Below are 20,329 nucleotides of genomic sequence, written 5' to 3' on the forward strand. Positions count from 1 at the left end.
GCAATCGTGGGGCAGGAGAGCGAGCTGTTCGCTTTGCCTGGGGAAGGTTCTGCTAATGGTGCCTTCCTGAGCAGGGAGGGGAATGTCCTGCATGCTTTGCACAGGAGGAACCTCCCTGATGGCAGGGGCAGGTTTCCTTCAGCTTCCACACCTGCAGATTTGTACAGTTCACAACAGGCATTTCCATAGAACCATGGAATGGTTTGGGTTGGAAGGGATCTTAAAGATCATCCAGTCCCACCCCCCAGGTTGCTCCAAGCCCCATCCAACCTGCCCTTCAACACTGCCAGGGATGGGACTTTCATTTTGTGAGCCTGCACCCAGAGCACAGCACTGGATGGGAATGGTGCCCATAGCTTTGTTCTCACAAGAACACACAACAACTTACGAGCAAGGACAACCACCCATCCTGTCCCACAGACAACTTAGTCCCTGAATTTTAAGAACCTGGCCAAGGTACCGACGGAAATGTCTCTTCCCTGGCTAAAACGTTGCTGCCAGGTTGCACAACCTACTTGAACGCGATGATGTTGGGGTGTTTGAGCTTCCTCAGGTGCTTGATATCCGTTTCATTCTGGTCTCTGACCTTCTTGATGGCCACCTCCTCGGCCCGGAACTTGCCCAGGAAGACGGCTCCCTGCGCCCCACTGCCCAGCCACTGCAGCTCCGAGATCTCCTCGAACGGCACCTCCCACGTGTCTAGGCACAGGCAAGGACAGGGGAGAGGGTAAAGAGAGCAAGACCACGGGAACACTCTGCTGGGAGCTCACACCAGGGCAGCCCCTGCCACCTCCCCTGCTGCATCTCGATGTGGACTTTCCTGGAGGTGATGGCATCTCCTCCCAGGATGGGCACAGCTGAGGCACCGGGAGCACGAGCTCAGCCTCAGGGCTCCTTTCATCCAGCTCCTCCAGCCTGTTCCTTCCCATCCTCCCAGCTGCTTCTTCAGGATCTCACCACCACCAGGAACATTCGGCGTGGCAGTGTGACACCCCAGGGACACTGCAAACAGGCCCTGGACTCCAAAATGAACCATGACTTATGAAGTCCATGACTCCATTGAAAAGCACAAATGAGAAAAAAAAAATAAATCTTGAAGCATTGACCCTCCCCCCAAAAATAAAAAATGGAGGGGTTGCCCCCCATGGAACAAGGCAAAAATAGGAAATAAAAAGGAGAACCAGAGGTGGGAGGTTATAAAACACAGAGCAGCACTCACCAAGTTACCCAACACAAAGTACATCAACCACCACCCCCAGGCACACACAGGTCTTTCCCACACCAACAGTGTCAGTTCCAAACGGGCCAAAAAAGAACAACTTAAGGGACCCTCTTAGGTACCCACGTGCATCTTGCAGGGACATCTCATGTCTAGAAGCACCACAGAAAGTGCTTCAAGACAGTTGTCTCTAAGTCACCTTGAAATTACCTTAACATCCCACAAACAGCAAGATAAAAGGCAGGCAATCATTTATTTCCTGTAACTCAGTAACTCCGTAACTTTCAAGAATAAATTATTTAGCAGCAAAACCAAGAAGCAACCCAGGGATTTCTGCACTCAGAGGGAGTTGTGCCTGCACAGATCCCTGTTGTGGGTCACTACAAAGACATGACCTCTTCCAGCCAGTCCCTGAGCCACTGGGGAGATCCCAGGGCAGCAGCTGGGACTATGATAAAGTGTTCATTTTAGAGAGTGTCACCACTGAAGGGACTTGCACATCCAAACTGTCCCTGGCCTGATCCTGATGCACATCCTTCCCTCAAACCATTCCTGCCAGAGTCAGACACAGCCAGTCCTACCAAAGGGCTGCGCTCCAGGCACCACAGCATCATGGAATGGTTTGGAAAGGACCTTCAAGATCATCCAGATCCAACCCCCTGCATGGGCAGGGACACCTCCTACCAGCCCAGGTTGCTCCAAGCCCCATCCAACCTGCCCTTGGACACTGCCAGGGATGGGACACACCAATCAAGACAACTGTTCTGCCAGCCTTGCTCAAGATGTCCGTGAACGTTGCTCAGCTGAACAACCCTGGAGACTGGCCAGGCAGCTCTCCCAGCACTTCCCCCACCTCCAGCAGAAGCAAGATGGGGGTACTTCATACCAGCACGGGGCAGTTTTTATTCCAGACTCTTCTGGGCTCAAAGGAACCTGTGGAATACTTCTTCTAAACAACTTCAAGTGCAACAGCAGCAGGAATTACGTCCCTGGCCTGATCCTGATGCACATCCTTCCCTCAAACCATTCCTGCCAGAGTCAGACACAGCCAGTCCTACCAAAGGGCTGCGCTCCAGGCACCACAGCATCATGGAATGGTTTGGAAAGGACCTTCAAGATCATCCAGATCCAACCCCCTGCATGGGCAGGGACACCTCCTACCAGCCCAGGTTGCTCCAAGCCCCATCCAACCTGCCCTTGGACACTGCCAGGGATGGGACACACCAATCAAGACAACTGTTCTGCCAGCCTTGCTCAAGATGTCCGTGAACGTTGCTCAGCTGAACAACCCTGGAGACTGGCCAGGCAGCTCTCCCAGCACTTCCCCCACCTCCAGCAGAAGCAAGATGGGGGTACTTCATACCAGCACGGGGCAGTTTTTATTCCAGACTCTTCTGGGCTCAAAGGAACCTGTGGAATACTTCTTCTAAACAACTTCAAGTGCAACTGCAGCAGGAATTACGCAAGGCGACGCGTTTCTAAGGTGATTAAGAATCATTTGAGTCCAACGATGGGGATCTGCTTCCCATGGGGAAGAAATGCAGACTCAGGAGCAGGCTGAGCCATTGAGTCCATCTATTTTTGCCAGAGCTGGCAGCTCACCAGCACTGGCATAGTGACAGGCAGCATCTCTGGCTCACAGAGCCAGGGGGGCCAAAAACCCCACCAACACAAGCACACTTCATAAAGCACCTTGTTCTTCAGATTTACACTAAAATAAACAATAAACACCTAAGCTGTGAAGGGGAAGGTGAAAGCAACTCCTGAAGACAGATTCTTAATCCAAAGGAAATGGTTCAGAAGTCTCATGAGTCTGTAGAAAACACAGACAAGTCTGACTATGAAGTGCTAGAGTCCCAGTTATCCAAAGGGATTAACTGGTACATGCAAACTAAAGAACTGAGTGGATCTCCCTGAAAGCACTCACCAACAACCGTCAGATGTCAGGGCAAACAGCTGGGAAAACATACCCAGGACTGATTTTACAGGTAAATCCCAAAATACTTAAGGCTCAGATGATCAGCTGGCAGCTCCTGAACAAGAGAAAAGCAGAAGTTCCCTGCAGGAATGACTATTCACCAAGCAGGTAGCAGGTTGAACAACAGCAACTGACACTGCCTGGTCAACCAGCAGACCAGCCTGCAGCACCTCCCAGCTGAGCAAAGCTCTGCCCAGCACAGGCCCTCAGGGAAGCACAGAAACACATGCCTCCTGAGGACCATCTCAGATGCTGAGAAGGAAACCAAGGAGTAATTTCAGCCAGAAGATAATGGGGAATCCTGTAGAAGCTGTTCTTATCTTTTCCCCCACTCACCAAGCCAAGCCTTTGCAGGTAACATGGACATGAGACCTGCTTATATATGCAACCACATCACACCACCAGTGTTTGGGCACCTTGTGTTCATAGCACAGGAGCAGTTGCCTGAAGAAGATCCAAAATGGGTGAGCAGGGATGCTAGGGAGTGGCAAGAAGGTCCAGGCAGCATCTGTTGGCAATGTGGAGTGCCCCAGGTGTACAGGTCCACACCAGATCCCCAACCCAGTTGTTGATCCTGCCCAACACCAAGGAGTGTTCCCAGATCAGCAACCAAACACTCCTCTGGCTTAAAACAGCTGCATCATGAAGAGGGGAAAGACCATTTGCTCAGCTCTGTGGCACTTGCCCAAAGCTGTAAATAAGCTCATCCCAGGAGAAGGAAAGGCCACCACAAGCCTCTCTCTACTGCTAGAAGGGCCAGACACATTTCCTCAGCCTGGCTTCTCCACTTGCACAAACACCAGCCTGGTGTCCTCTGCACTCCTGCTAAAAGGCAGCAAAACTAAAAGCAACCCCAGGTGTCAGTTCCTGAAGTGCTGGCTTGGATGTAGCTGATGAAATGCACATGTAGGAGATCCTTCTGGTGGCAAGAAGCAAGAATGAGATCATCTGGAAAACAGAACATGAATATTCTGACAAAATCCTCTGGTTTTAGCAAAAGCAGTTTAAAAAGATTTCTCCTTGGATACTACACCCCATAGTTCTACCATCAGATCAGCTCCAGAGGAGAAAACGAAGGGGTTTGGGGTTTTTTAAAAAATCTTTTCACTCTTGTTTATGACAGTGAAGACATTGGATATGCAGCTAAACCACAGAGGCCACGTACAGCAGATCCCAATTAATCTTCAGCCTTCCCACATCTGTGGCTTTTTCCAAACTGCCCTTCCAGGAAGGGCCTGATGCCAATGGCAAACTGTGAAGTGTCCATGAATCCCTGGCTCTGAACGTGCTCATGACACTGAGAACAGCAAGAGGGTTCTGTGTGCATGAGGAGGAGCTCTGTGTGCACCCCTCAAACACAGCAACATTCTCAGCTGCTCATTTTCATTAGTTAGTGCTTCCATTTTTCTATTAGTGACTTTCACACAAAAGAAAGTGTCCCCTAGGGGCCATCACAGCCCACATTAAACTGGTCTCCAATGCATCTGCTGTCCCAATTACATGCAAAATACGAGTGCTTGGCCTTGAAGGTAGCTCCTGAGGCTTCCCAACTGAGGACCCAGGTAGCTCCTGAGGCCTCCCACCTGAGCTGCCAGGTAGCTCCTGAGGCTTCCCAACTGAGCTGCCAGGGACCTGCTGGAAGCAGCTGATGGAACTCCACACCTGTGCCCTTTCCTTGGGAAGTTTCAGCTCAACTTAAAAACTCCCTGAGCACCCAACCCACAGCAGAGTAACCCAGACACAATGACACTGTGTCTCCTTTGCTCCAAAGCTTGTTCTCCTCCACAAGGGAGGCTCCCCAGTCTCTTCCAAAACTCACCACCTGAGCAATCACACCAACACACACGCAGACAAAACTTAGAACCAACTTTGCCAAAGGATTTCAAAACAAAGGAACTCTTACTGAACAGACAGGTCTGATAGACAAGAGGCTGATGCTCAGGAGGCTCCTGCCACTCCACAGTGGAGAGATGCAGCTCCCTGCTCAGAGTCAGGAACTGGAAACAATGATGGGAAGGTCACAGGGAGACCTTAGAGCAGCTTCCAGTGCCTGAAGGGGCTCCAGGAAAGCTGGGGAGGGACTTGGGACAAGGGCAGGGAGGGAGAGGACAAGGGGGAAGGGATGAAACTGGAAGAGGGGAGATAGAGGTGAGACATGGGGAGGGAATTGTGGAGTGTGAGGGTGGTGAGAGCCTGGCCCAGGTTGCCCAGGGAAGCTGTGGCTGCCCCCTCCCTGGCAGTGTTGAAGGGCAGGTTGGATGGGGCTTGGAGCAACCTGGGCTGGTGGGAGGTGTCCCTGCCCATGCAGGGGGTTGGATCTGGATGATCTTTAAGGGCCCTTCCAACCCAAACCATTCAATGGTTCTATGAGCTCTAGGAAGGAGGAGCAAGTTTACTGCAAGGCAGATTCACCCAATGTGTTATTTCCCAGCTCTGTTCCCTCACACGAGGAGCTGTTCCCCAACACAGCTCTGAGGTTTAGCTATGAACCACTCAGCTGGGTTTTCTGACCACAGCTTCTGCAATTTGTCTGGGCCAAAAACCCATTTGGTAAGTACCAAGTCATGATCACAGCAACACAGGAGACTTCTACCCCAGGGTGGCCAGGCTGTTCCCATGCTCAATAAGCCTCAACCATTTCAGCTCCTAATTCTAGTGACAGCTTGTTGTCTTCCCATCTGCCACCTCCCTCCCCCTGTGCTAGGGGAGCAATTACACACCAAAGGCAGAGCATACTCTGCTCTTTAGCTTTTAGTAGCCCCTAAATATATATGTATGTGACTGTTACTTATTCCCAAGCTACGTATTTTACATATATATGTATTTAATTTTAAAATATGTATATCTTTTTATACTCAAACACACACAAATCTCCATCTAAATGAAAAGTTATGAACATTAAAGGATATATATCTAGAAAGATAAGTACTGAGTGAAATTTTGATGAGTAAAATTATTCCTGAATGAAGACATAAAAGTTTGTGCAATATGCCCACAGGGAAGCAATACTTCTACTTGGTGGTCAACTGGTGCCAGCTTTCACACACACATACAGGAGTTCAATGTCAATGTTCTTCTTCTGGCATGATGACAATACCTCTGCTTATGTTCTTCACTTAGCATGAAAACCCTGCAGCAATGGAGTCATTGGTACAATCCCTGCATTCAACAGAATTCTTTCTGATCACAGAATCACAGATTGTTGGGGGTTGGAAGGGACCTGGAAAGATCACCCAGCCCAGCCCCCCTGCCAGAGCAGGGGCACCCAGAGCACATCACACAGGAACGTGTCCAGGGGGGTTGGAATGTCTCCAGAGAAGGAGACTCCACAGCCTCTCTGGGCAGCCTGTCCCAGGGCTCTGTCACCCTCATAGGAAAGAAGTTCTTCCTGAGATTCACATGGAACCTCCTGTGCTCCAGTTTGCACCCATTGCCCCTTGTCCTGTCACTGGACATCACTGAGAAGAACCCGGCTACATCCTCCTGACACTTGCTGTTTATGTATTTATAAACATTGATGCCCCTCAGTCTCCTCTTCTCCAAGCCCAACAGACCCAGCTCCCTCAGCCTTTCCTCAGCAGGGAGATGTTCCCCTCCCTCCAGCATCTCTGTGCCTCTGCCCTGGGCTCTTTCCAGCAGTTCCCTGTCCTTCTGGAACTGAGGGGCCCAGAACTGGACACAACACTCCAGATGTGGCCTCACCAAGGCAGAACAGAGGGGGAGCAGAACCTCCCTTGACCTACTAACCACCCCCTTTCTAACCCACCCCAGGAGACCATTGGCCTTCTTGGCCACAAGGGCACATTGCTGGCTCATGGTCATCCATCTGATCCTCCCTTACCCGAATACTTGGTTCAGATTCAGGCCATGTCACAGCAGTCCAAGGCCTGGGGCAGAACAGGCAGTTTATTCCAACACCATCACAAGTTGCTTCTGCTACAAATGATGTGTTTGTCTCTTACCGCACGAGACAAAAAACGGTCACATGGGAAGCTGGGAAAAAGCCCAAGGTTGCTCTCCTCACCTTCACACACTCCCCCAGAGGCAAGAAAGGTTTGTCCCCCTCCTCACCTTGCTGTTGCAGCTTGTAGTCCGTGGAGTAGGCTTTGCCTATGATGTTCCACACGGGTCTCAGGCAACCGAAAAGCCCCTCGAGGAACCCGCCGCTCCCGCTGCCCGACCTGTTGAACTGGACTTTCACCTCCTCTGCCCCACCGTTGTTCTCTCCATCCACTGTGTTCCTGTTGCCCTGAGGAATGGGTGTCTCGGGCTCGTCCTGCTCCCTCAGCTGCAGCACACTGTTCTCAAACTGGTCCCTGGAGTCCTCGCTGATGCTGGTCAGCACGGCCGCAGTCACCGGGCTGCTCATGTTCTCCACAAGGTCTGCCTGCAGAGAGCCCTTCTCATGGACATCCTCCAGGAGCTCAGGGGATGGGTGGGTTCCTGTAGGTGCAGGCTCCTCCTGTAACCTACTAAAGTCTTTGTCTTCACAGAGAGCTTTGCTGACCGAGTTTGGAGGGGAAGACAAGCTCAGGCGCTCCTGAGTGCTGGCCATGATGCCGTGAGTGTGCATCAAGGAGCTGGTCTGAGGTGGTGTTCAGAGAATGAGGACAACAAAGTTCAGATGTGACACATGGACCCAGGACCTGAAACGAGAGGAAAAAGAACGACTTTCAAATTTTTGTGTTAAGTATTTTTCACTGCGTGCACTTTCACAGAGGTTGAGCTGATAATTAACTGGGCATAATCCAGACAACTCCTGATACTTAGTAAATAATTACTGCCCTAAAAGAGGCAAATAAATTATTCCAACAGAAACTCCCCTCCTACAGCACCCTCGGTGACCAACTGCAGGAATTGCCCAGTAAACAAACACCCCAAGTTTTAAACAAAAGCCTGAAGGTGAGAAAAGCTGTGAAAGACTCTTTGCAGCAAAGAGCTGTTTCTTCTTGGTTACTATAGTATCTCATAGAATCATAAGAGGTTGGAAGGGACCTCTGAAGATCATCACAGAATCCTAGGTGGATGTCTCAGTATTGCTTGAGAAGTCAAGAATCTCCTTTCCACCCTGCTGCTGGGGCACTACAAGACTTGTACCTGGTGCTGCTGCTGGCTCCTCACAGCCCTGCCCCTCAGCTCACTTGGACTCTGGAATTATTTGCCCTGCAGACTCCCATAGCAACCAGGGCTCCCCACAGCAGGCAGGGCACAGCATCACAGCACTGCTGGGGCTGGAAGGGACCTCTAGGGATCATCTAGCCCTCTAGCAACTCTCCTACTGCAGTAGGATCCCCTAGAGCACATCCCACAGTTCTGCATCCAGGGGGTTGGAATATCTCCAGAGAAGGAGACTCCACACCCTCCCTGGGCAGCCTGTCCCAGGGCTCTGTCACCCTCACCATAAAGAAGTTTCTCCTCATATTTCACTGGCACTTCCCATGTTCCAGCTTGTGCCCGTTGCCCCTCGTCCTGTCCCTGGGAACTACTGGGAACTACTGAGAATCTCCTGGCTGTGTCCCAACAAAAAGGTGAAGCTTAGGTAAGTGGTGTCCATGTCCTGTGTTGCCTTGTGGGCTGACCACAGAACCACAGGCTCAGGGGCTGGAAAGGACCTCTGGAAGTGACCAGGTTCAGCCTCCCTCCTGCCTGCTACCACCACCCAGCTCAGCCACAGCTTCAGTAACCCAAGAACCACCTCCCAGACCTGGGGACACGATGTCTGTCTGACCAGACCTAATGGCCTTCTCCAAGAGGCTGTCACCAGGGAAAGGCAGCCTTTTATCACAGTGCCCTGCCACCCTGCATGGCCCTGTGTCTGCCTCCTGGGCAGAGGACACATGCCAAGTTACAAAACTCTTTTCCAAGTGGCATGATCCAGCCTTATTTAGGGACTTACACAAGCAGCCTGATTTTTCAGAGGTTTGGTGAACTCATTGTTTTGAGAGCATGAGACACAGCATTTATTTTAAAACAACTCCAGATCAAGCCAACTTCAGGTTGTCCAGATACATTGGTGAGGAGCAGAAGGCAGGTTCTGCCACAATGCATCCATGCTGGCTTGTTGGGGAAATGAAGTTTTAAAATTATCATATATTACAGTAACTTCTGCTATGCGCAACCTCCTTACCCAATTTGATTTAACACAGACAAATCAGGCTGTCTTTGGCCTTGCCATCCCTTCAAACATGGGATGAAGAGCATTCTTCAAAGCTTCATCACCAGGTCTCCCCTATTCTTTTGCTCAAAGTACCAAAAAAAGATACAGCCAAGATTGGTGCTGTTGAACTCTTCCCAAGATAGGACATCTCAGTGTCATTCAATGCAAAGAAAAAAAACCTGTCTTTTAAAGTTTAAAGTTTCATTATATAGAAACTGTTTGCCAGTTGATCTGTATGTGCCTCCTCAACTTTCACCATGCAGAGCATAGTCCAGGGCCATTCTGTTTCTAGTGGCTGGACAGTGGAACAGGCTGCCCAGGGAGGTGGGGGAGTCACCATCCCTGGAAGTATTGGAAAGAAATACAGATACAGTGCTTAGGGAACATGATTTAAGCACTGAACAGGTAGATTAGGTCATGGCAGGGGGATTTAGGTTATGGTTGGACTTGATGATCTTCAAGGTCTTTTCCAAGCAGGATGATTCTGTGGGTCTGTCTCAGTGATGCTTCTGCTGGAGCACTCTTCAAAGTCAGAAGCTGAAAGCTCAGCGTGTGGGGGAGGACTGAGTGCATATTTAAGACACTCTGATTTCACAAAGTGCTGCTGCAAAAGCAGCCTTCGAGGCAGATCCTCTGATTCAAACTATTTTGATGAGCTCATGCACTCTGCAGCTAACAAATTGAAGTCGGTAAAGAAATTAGAAGCTCAGTGTAATTTTGTATGCTCGCAACTTCTTGTAAATGACTCCATTTCCAGGCAAAGCATTTTTCCAGGCAAAATCCCACCTTGCCCAGAGAAAAGAGGCACAAAGTGAAGAGTGAGACTGCACCTCAACACATCAGACAGCCTGAACTGCAGTTCAAAACTACTGGAAAAGTGACAGTTTACCCAAATCAGCACCAGAGAGGGTGAATCAGTGATCACAAGGATGCTCTCACGTTGCCCAATAATGTATTTGCTCCTGGAAACACTAGTCAAGAGCAAAGCTGCTGATTCAGGAACATGGACCCAGTACCACAAATCACTTTCATCCAGGACTAATTTTCATAAAATCATATCATAGAATCATAGACTGGTTTGGGTTGGAATGGACCTTCAAGATCATCCAGATCCAACCCCCTGCATGGGCAGGGACACCTCCCACCAGCCCAGGTTGCTCCAAGCCCCATCCAACCTGCCCTTCAACACTGCCAGGGATGGGGCAGCCACAGCTTCCCTGGGCAACCTGGGCCAGGCTCTCACCACCCTCACACTCCACAATTTCCTCCTCATGTCTCACCTCAATCTCCCCTCTTCCAGTTTTAATCCATCACCCCTTGTCCATCATCTCCAGACTAGTGTAATACTCCTGGCTTGGGACTATACTTTAAAACATTCCAGAATCTAAGAGAAATGCAAAAACATGCTTATAACATAGTTATCTTGCTACACATCTTGCAGCTGAGTTCTAATGCTCCTTGTGATTATCTCTTAACTTCAACACAGAATTTTTACAACAGGTTGGCACACAGTCCTCTCCCATCTCTTGACCTTCCAGACTACAGGAACCCTGAGAGCTGCTGAGCTGGCAAGCACCAGAGCTTTGCCTGTCACTTCTGACCTTTGGGGTTTGAAATCACATGGATTTATTACACAGGATTCCAACAAGCTTTTCCTTTTCCTGGTCTCCTGGTGAGGAAGATGCTGTGTGAGTGGATCAGATGCTCCTCTTATGCTGCACTTTTATGGTTTTACATTACTCTAAAGATACAGTTGTGTCTGACATAGATGTTTTGAACACAAATTTATTAATAGAGAATGAGTTACACATCATCAAAATGCAACCTCTTTGTTTTCAGGGGGTTTGTTTTGGTTTGGGTTTTTTTTAAGTCACATTATTCAGAGGAAGGGATTGCAAATGAACCTATTCCGAAGCTTTGATCAGAATTGTTCTGCCTTTCTCTCCCTTCTACTGGAGAGAGAAAAAAAGCTCTTTCACTAGGTTTTCAAAACAGAAACTACACTGTTAAACTAGACCCCATGAACTGGGTGCAGCCTGGCTCATGTTGTGGGCAAATCTTTAACTATGGAGTAGCTCAAGGCAAAAGCAATCAAGCTCTTCCCCCAGACACTCTGCTCCTGCAAGGAATCACACACAGAACCCCCACATACTTCCCATCTCACACCTGCATGAATACTCAGCCACAATCTAGACTTCTTTTTAAATATTACAATTATTACATTGTCAAAACAGAACTAATAAAATAGTTAAAAATTCTTGATCTGACCCACTTGAGATTTTCTGACTGCCCTGCAGGAGCTCTGAGCACATGTACCCTCACTCTGCATGAAACCTGCAGATTTATCTGGGAAAACTGGAGTGTCCTACCTGGCTTCATTGTGCTCTACCCTGCCCTTCCTGGCTGTCAGATTAACACTGCACTACTTCTGCACCTACTGCAGAATACTGACTGGAATATACACTGTGAATTCCTTTCCAGGAAATAATTTGGATGCCACTTCAACATAAAGACAACTAACTTTTGCAGACACCATAATCATCACCTGAGCTACCTGGCAGCAATTGCTTGGTGTTTACAATTATCATGATTCTAAAATGTTAACTGAATATTTTCCATGACCATGGGCACTCAGCACATGAGACCACAGACATGTAACTATGTCCATGTTACCACAACAGAAGTCTGAACTCATTTGTCTGCCAGTTTAAATCAGCCTTTATCCAATATATTCAGTCTATCCTAAACCAAGGACACATCACTTTCTGCAGAAGTGATTTTCCAGTTGTGATACAATTTTGTCTGTTGCTGTATCAGGGAGAAGCAGAACTCTGTCCAGCTTTCTGGTCTGAATCCTTTCTGACAATGACAAAAATAGCACAGCATACCAGCCAAGAAACATCCCTAATGGCTGAACTCAAGCTCTGTGCACAGAGCCAGCTGAAGGCCTGCTGTGCACCTTCTACATTCCAGCTAAGCCCATCAGAGTAGAAATATGCAGCACCTGGACTCCAGCATAAGAAGAAACCACAACACACTGGAACAACAGGTTCATCCACCCCCTTTCCCACCTCCAAAACCCAAGGGAAGTTTCTGCAAGCAGTGAAACCTCACCAGTGCCCAGCCCCCTGGTTGCCCAGGGCTGTTGGCCACCAGCAGCACACAGGAACACTTTTCTATTCTATAGCCCACAAAGTAGTTTCCTTATGCAAATGTGTCAAATAACTTCTAAACTTTTTTAACTCTGGCAAGGAGTCTGGCAGCTTAACTGTATGGTGTGTAAGGTAACACCAACCAGTCTTGGCTTTGTGCTTCTCATCTAATTCCTTTCTTTGAACAACTAGTTGTTCAGTTTCAGTGATACCTAAACCCTACTTACCTTCTTAATGCCATCTGTGTTTTATTAACAATCTCATCCTCCATTCCGGCATCTTTTCCCAAGTCTAAAGCTTCCCACTGTACCTTCTCATTCATTCTCTCTCTTTGATCACCTCCCTACAGCTTTTCCATTTCTCCTGTATCACCTCAGAGCTGGGGCAGTAAGAGCAGGCAGAATCCCCCAGGTGGGCACACCACAGGAATGTACAAAGGCATAATGATGACTTTTGTTCTTTGTTCTTTCCTTGCTATTCCTCTAACACTATTTGGGGCCTAAGTGTGCCTCAGGATGCTGAGCTAGCTTCCATGGGTCTCTTACACCCTTAAGATCTCATTCTTGAGCAGTAAAAGCTAGGTCAGAGCCTAATTCCTACATACAAGATGTTAAGATTAAATCATGTTTAATCAGCACCAAATTTGACTGGTATTTCATCATCCAACTTCACAAGAGCCTTCCAGTACCCTCTGCAACTGGCTCACATGGTTTTTAGCCTGAGCACCTGACTCCTGGAGTCTCACAGCCTAAACGCTCTTGCTTCAGGATATTCCTAAATTATCTGGATAAGGGAAGAAAAGGTGGAAAGAGTATGAGTAGCACAAGCTCCAAAGCAGAGCCATGTGACAACTCATTTTAAAGAAAAATACTTCAACATTACTGTCTATCCCTACTCTTATTTCATATAATTTAACCAATCATTTGTCCTCAAGATGCACACTCCTGTTATTTTACAGCTGTTTAATTTCTTTAAGAGTCTCTGGTAAGTATTCTTGCCAAAATCCCAACAGACTGTATCAACAAGATCCTGTTTTCTGGCATGCTCTTGACTCCTCCAAAGAAATTAAATAGATTCCCAAGGCATTACTTCACCTTAGAAGAACTGCATTGACTTATCCCCACAAGAAATGTGTTCATCTGCACTGGCTCTCAGTATAGGAATGAATTTCTACCTCCACAAATGCTATACAAGCATTTAACTAGGAACTCCTTCAACATAAGGTCACACACTTGTAGGGGGTGGAAAATAAGTGCTTGATTTGGAAAAAGCAATCAAGCATCCACTTCGTTTTTTGGCATGAGGAACAAACAAAGCAAAAAAAACAAAAACAAAAACCTCACCCCCTGTGATCTTTGCAAACCAGGCAGACAAAGAGCCAATGCACCCTGTACTCAGGGAGACCTGAGCAACCTGCTCTAGTGGGAGGAGCAACTTACCAAGCAGGGGGGTTGGATCTGGATGATCTTTAAGGGCCTTTCCAACCCAAACCAGTCTGGGATTCTCTGATTCTCTGCAGCTGGCTCCCTGGAGGAGCTGGGGCTCTGCTTCACCTGCCAGCTTTGCAGGGCACAGTTGGGGAAATAAGCAGCTTACATAAGGGCGTGTTGCCAGCACCACACACACAAATGCTTCCTCTATCCTGTAGAAGGTATTTTTGGATCTGCTAAAATGCTACTGTGTTCTTCCAGGGCTTTGCATTCTTCTGCTCAGAAATTGCATAATCTGATGCCACAGGAAATGAGTGATGTTGCATAATGATTCTTATATTCCCTGCAGGATTTTGGCCCGCCACATCTCTGCTGCAAAGTAGCCCTTCCCTGTGCCCCTGAACTGAGGTCCTGGGGTTCTGGAGAGAGGATAATCTATCAGGATAATCCACCAGCCACCTGCCTTTGGGGGGTAGGCACAGGGGTAACAAGCCAAGCACCCCCTTGTGGTGTTACTTCTCAGTGTGACGAGAATCTCACATCACAAAAATCAGTTTTAACTTTGTGTGCCCCTTTGCTCCTTCTGGTTTCCCCTACTCTGGTTGTCTGTGTGTCTGGAGCTACGTGCAGACACTGAACACCAGCAGTTCCCCATGTTCTGACCACACACCTGACTGACCAGTGACCCCCTCCCTCACAGGCTCATCAGCACTCCTGTGAAACATTCAGCTGTATAAAAGACAGACTAAACACTCATTACCCTTTTAAACTACAGAATTACTATTGGAATCTGTCTTAGATAAAAATTTAGAAATGACCTTAAGTTACACTCTTCCCTTTCATCTTTCCAGCTGCCTTCATATGTACAACTTCTAAAAACCCAGCCACAGACTCTTCTCTCTCCTTTTCTCATCCTTCAGAATTCTGCACTTTTACCTCATTAAAGATCCACGCCATATCACAAAATAATAGTAGAAGATCAAAGGATTTAAATTAACATCTTGAAAAACTACAAAACCAAGGAAAATCTCCAAGTTCAGTTCACGGCCGTGTTACAGTCTAGTTGACATTGTCACGTGAAGCCATTAAAAGGTTTCAGCACCACCAACGAACAGTATCTCGTAATTTTCTCCACTTACAGAACTGAAACATTGTATTTTCCTCCAAGGAGTAGTGTTAAGATTAATTAATGTCTGAAAGATCTTCGAGGATGAAGATCAATACGAAAGAGCTATTGAGGAATCCAGTGCATGAATCAAACTCATCTGAGGCATCAGGCTGGTCTCAGGTAAACTCACTCACAGGCTTGTTTATGTTTTTGTAGTAGGTATGAATTATTCAGTACTTGCAAAGCACATTTGCCATGTCAAGGCTAGACACATAAACTTCTCAGACTTTTCACAGCCACTATTAAAGGAACTGAACAACTATTCCTGAACATCCAACAGTTACTGCACTGCTCGATCAGCAGCAGAGCAGGTGCACCTGCTGGGAAGGGAACACCTGAAATGCAGATCTCGCCCATGAGGAGGGACAGTTGTACTGAGCTGTGTTTAGTAAGCACCACAACACTCCCAGGAGCAAAGAGGATTACTCCTTGGCAGAGAAGCAGGCACAATGACTTGCTCAGGAGCCTCTACTAAGCCTGTATTACTGACACAGCGTCAGGGGCTCCAGCAGCATCTGAGAGGTGTGATCCTGTTCTCAGGCCACCAGAGCTTTACGAGGTAAAGGGTAACACAATCCAGACAGCAAACACAACACATGCACGGGCTGGAGAGGCCTGAGATGGGACCTGCCTTCTCACACCCTGCACAGACCTCCCAAAGCAGCACTCAGCCCCTCGCTCCATCCCTACTAGGTCACTTTTTGGCTACAGTTGATAAACCAACATCTGAGCATCTCCTCAGGCACATCAGGACGGTGATTTTCTGTGCTTCAGCAGGCAAGTCCCAGCTGTACAGCTGCAGCACTGATTTTGCTGTCCTCCAGAAGGTACTAGAGTCTCTGGCTGGGGACAAGAAAGGACAAAAATCCTAGGAATGGAGAAAATGACCACCCAGAGAGACCTCCATTCCTCAAGCCCACTGTGCTGGAAAAAGCCCAGCCTCCCACCCACACCCACCAGGACTTGATCCTCCCTTCCCTTCCAGCACCTCTCAACGCTGAGCTGGTGACTGCTCCAGAAGAAACAGCACAAATGCTTCCAAGGTCACCAGAGGACTATAAACCCCATGTATTTTACACAGAAAAATCTCTTCTTCACTCTGGCCCACACCCAATTGTTGCCCAACAACAACTGCCTTTTCGGTCCAAGTTGCATGAGCATGGACAGGGGTGGGAGTAAGTACACTCAGGGTTTCAGCTCCTGGCCCACCTTGGTATTTCTGCCACAGCTGCCAACTTGCTATCCAATCCAAAGCAGCATGTGTTTTAGGTGAGGTTTTTACTGCCTCTTCCCCAGAAGCAAGAGTGGTTTGCTGCAATGCCACTAACCAGCAGCCTGCTGGTGCTGCCTACAGCCCCTCCCTGGGGCATATTTGCCAGGGAGGGAGTAAAAATAGTCCCATCAACTGGTGAGGATTTGCTGAAGTGCCCAACCCCTGAGAGCTCCAGCCTCTTCTGCAGATGCAAACGTAACATTTGACTCAGTCTGATGCAGTTATGGCTGAGAAACTCACTGGAAGTGGTAGAAGCAGCAAGTCTGCTGCTGTCTTCCTCCAAACATGGGATCTTAGGTGACAGCTTGGCTGAAGTGTTCCATGCAGGCACCTTCCCCTGCCCACCCTGGCCCCAGGGACCAGAGCTGAAGAGAAACCTGCACTGATTGTACATCTGCTCACACCATCCACGTCAGACCTTTCATTTCTAACTGTGAAAGCTTTAAATAAAGACACTTCCATTTTGAGAAATCCTGTTATTGGAAACCCACTCCATACATCTCAACTGGAACAGGTACCAGATACGAACAACTCCAGCCTCATCAGTCCCCATCTCACATTTGCTATAAAAAGAAGTCTCAAGAAAACCAGAAATACTGGAAAATCCTTCTTATCCTGCCTCTGCTTAGGGCAGAACCATACCTGAATAACTACTAATTGTGAAGTGAATCTGTGAAGAGATCTTCAAATAAATCACCACTCAATTTTCTGATCCACTGGAGATAAGCCACTTACCAGCTCTTACAATAGGGGACAAAAGAGGAAGGTTAGTAATGCAGCCAGGAAAATAAAACCCCACATTTTTAAACACAAGTTCACATATAGCTGAGAAGTGGTAACAGTCCCTGCCATATATTCTGTGCTAGAAGTTACTTGCTAATTCCAGGCAGAGGGGTCAGAAGGAATGCCAGCTATAAATTTAACCATCAGGCAGCAGGAGACAAAGACAAATCTGAGTGACAGGACCACTCTAGATCAAAGAATCAGTCTGGAGGCCAGAAATACAGGAAACAAAACTGGTGTTAAAGAAAAGCAAACAAAATAAAAACCAACAAAACCCACTACATCAAAATTGTGATTTATTTTTTCACAGTCTCTTTCAGAAGCAGAGGTTCAAAGGGTTGTCCCTCTCTAGAAACAAAACCCCACACACCTTTGGGGACAAAACAAAAGGGATAGTAACTAAAAACTTTCTAACCTATGACAACTTTCACCTCCATGTTCTAGGATATCCCAAGACATCCTAGGTTATCCTACCCAAGGTTACACACACAGCAGCTACTGTGAAAAGTGCTCATATTTGCCAGCCAGACTGACTGAGTCTTCCTCTCATTTCACTCACCTGTTCTTTATTTCAAATATTTTTGTATTTTCTACCTCAAAATTACCAATCAAAATACATTCCTTCTGTTTGTGCTGCTGAACAGAGAAAATCAGTATACCCAAACACATGGGCCTGATGTCACCTTTCTCCAGATTGATTTAAAATACCCATTTTTCCACTTCCTTGAGAGACATATGGCTTGATATGATTAAGCTACTGCAGTGCCTAAACCACCACCCCAAAACAAAAATAAAAAGCAGCTCCACTCATTTCATTGGGAGAAAACATGACATCATGCTCCATTCAGGTAAGCAAGGATATGACAAATCTTGCCCCAGTGAACAGTATCATTAACTGCTCCCAGCTACCACATTTATTAGGAAAACGAGGGGTGAAAATTATGTATTCAGCACAACAGAGACAACTCAAACTCCTGTTTTCATTAAGAAAGGAACAAATTCCTACCTGGCTGAGAGAAAGAAAAACACATCTCCTCATCTCAAAAATTAAATTAAATTATTTATTACTGCAACACAGCAGGGAATTGTTTGATTAGCCCACAAGGAAACAAGAAATTACAATTGCCTAGAAGGCAGAAAAGACAATTCTGCTTCTTTATGCTATCTCTAGTAATCCTTCTGTCATTCCCTGTATATTCCATAGATAGCCATTCTCCATTGCCATTCCCTTCCCCTTTAAAAGGGGGGCACAAGAAGATAACGTGCAAAATTGCAAGTGAAAAATGTCTAGCACAGCGACAAGGACAGGCCAGCTCTCAGATTTACATGCACTGATGGAGAAATTACGGTTTCATCTTTCCTCTTTTCTCTTCTCTCAGCATCATTTTCCCCCCCCCATCCCCCCACAAATGCAACATCCATCTGTCCTTCTGACATAGATGGTGAAAGGGTAACACTGACCATGACACACACACACACAAACACACACGCTTAAAAAAAACCCAGAATATAAAGGCATTTTTCCTGGAAATACTCACAGGGATGAAGGTTTCCTGTGTGATGCTCCATCTTCTTGTTTTAAAAAGATGGAAGGCAAAAAAAAAAAAAAAAAAAGGCAAAAAAAAAAAAAGGAAGTCTTGCAAAATTGAAGGAAATTCCACCCCCTTGATCCTGCAGCCTCTGCAAAGGAGCAGAGCAGCGTGTTGACGTCACGGATTCATGAATGGATGGACTGGAAACGGGGCTGGATGGAGCAGGGGGGCAGCCCAGCCATCCCCACCTCCTGCTGCCACCAAAACCTGGGCACCGCAGAGCCCGACGTGTGCCAGGCGGGGAGAGGTTGCTGGAAACTATTTGCTCCTGGGTGAAGTGAAGCTGGAGGGTAAAATGGCATCGGTGCTGCCGTTCGGCGGGAGGGAACATCCTCTGATGCCTTCAAGTCGTCGCTCCGGAGAGTTTCTGCCCCTCTGTGCAGCTTGGGTAACAACAGCATCTCAAATAACAGCCATCTGTTACACGAATCAGTTGGATTCAGTCATCAGAAAAGGAGTTTAGCATCTCTCTGGCTTCTTTCAGGATTACAAACCCCTGAGTATGATTATTAAAATAACTGCATGTGAGCTGGGGCTGGAAGGGAGCTGCGGGGAGAACAATAGGAGGCTTGTGTTTGATTAGTGATGCAAAAGCACCACCAAAATAAAAACAGGAGCATTGACAAAATCCTGCATTCAGCTCGCATCAAACGCTACCAACAGCAGGCAGACAAGCTCTCAATGTCAGGGACACTCGGAAACAGACAGCAGAGCACACACAGCTTCACACCTGCGGCTGCGTGACCCACGGCGAGAGCAGCATCCACGTGTTCCAGCCCTCCAGCATTCCCAGCTCCCTGCCAATGAACACACTGCCTGCTGCACACCAGGTGCAAGGACACAGGATGTTATTTGGGAGCCCAAAAAGATGGCAACGTCTGCAGGAGCAGCTATGATTCACTTGGATCTGGACAGGGGAAGAGCACAAGTTTTGCCTTATTTTTGTATCTTGGAAATGCGAGGGAAGGAGTGGAGGGATGAGCACACCCAGGAATCAAGGTCAAGGTCTAAAGGAAAGCCCAGGCTGCAGGCTCATCTCAGGGTTTTCCAGAATTCATCAATTTCTTCAACAATTTGCAGCTTCCAAATTATTAAGAGCCAGAATTTCCATATTTTCACCACCCCTTTTCCTAGCAAGTAGCAAGCAACTACCTTGTCACCAGAGAGAGCAGTGAGAGGACAAGGGGTGATGGTTTTAAACTGAAAGAGGGGAGACTTAGGTGAGACATCAGGAAGAAATTCTTCATCATGAGGGTAGGAAGGCACTGGAACAGGTCGCCCAAGAAGATTATGGAAGCCCCATCCTGGAGGTCTCTCAAGGCCAGGCTGGATGAGTCTTGCACACCCTGGTCTGGTGGGAGGTGTCCCTGCTCATAGCAAGGGAGTTGGAACCTGATGATCTGTAAGGTCTTTTCCAACCCAAACCATTCTGTGATTATGCCTAAATAGGGCTCCCCAGTTCAAGAGGGACAGGGATTTTCTGGGGAGAGTCCAATGGAGGCTACCAGGATGATGAAGGAACTGGAATATCTGGTCTGATGAGGAAAGGCTGAGAGATCTGGGGCTGTTTGGTCTGG

At 47.6% G+C, this 20,329-nt stretch overlaps 1 protein-coding gene across 1 annotated transcript in view; it reads right to left on the reverse strand.

The window, feature by feature from the left end:
- Positions 1–18,764, reverse strand: part of MAP3K13 (mitogen-activated protein kinase kinase kinase 13) — a 35,808-nt gene extending 17,044 nt beyond the window's left edge. The window contains exons 1-3 of the mRNA XM_009993495.1: positions 18,699–18,764; positions 7,269–7,843; positions 516–699 (exon numbers count right to left, since the gene is read on the reverse strand). Coding sequence (XP_009991797.1) covers positions 516–699; positions 7,269–7,770 — 686 coding nt within the window. The 5' untranslated portion in view covers positions 7,771–7,843; positions 18,699–18,764. The remainder of the gene's footprint in view (positions 1–515; positions 700–7,268; positions 7,844–18,698) is intronic.
- Positions 18,765–20,329: the final 1,565 nt, after the last annotated feature.

This window comes from Chaetura pelagica, unplaced genomic scaffold (assembly GCF_000747805.2).
Source record: "Chaetura pelagica isolate M959 unplaced genomic scaffold, ChaPel_1.0 scaffold192, whole genome shotgun sequence".
Taxonomy (NCBI): Eukaryota; Metazoa; Chordata; class Aves; order Apodiformes; family Apodidae; genus Chaetura; species Chaetura pelagica.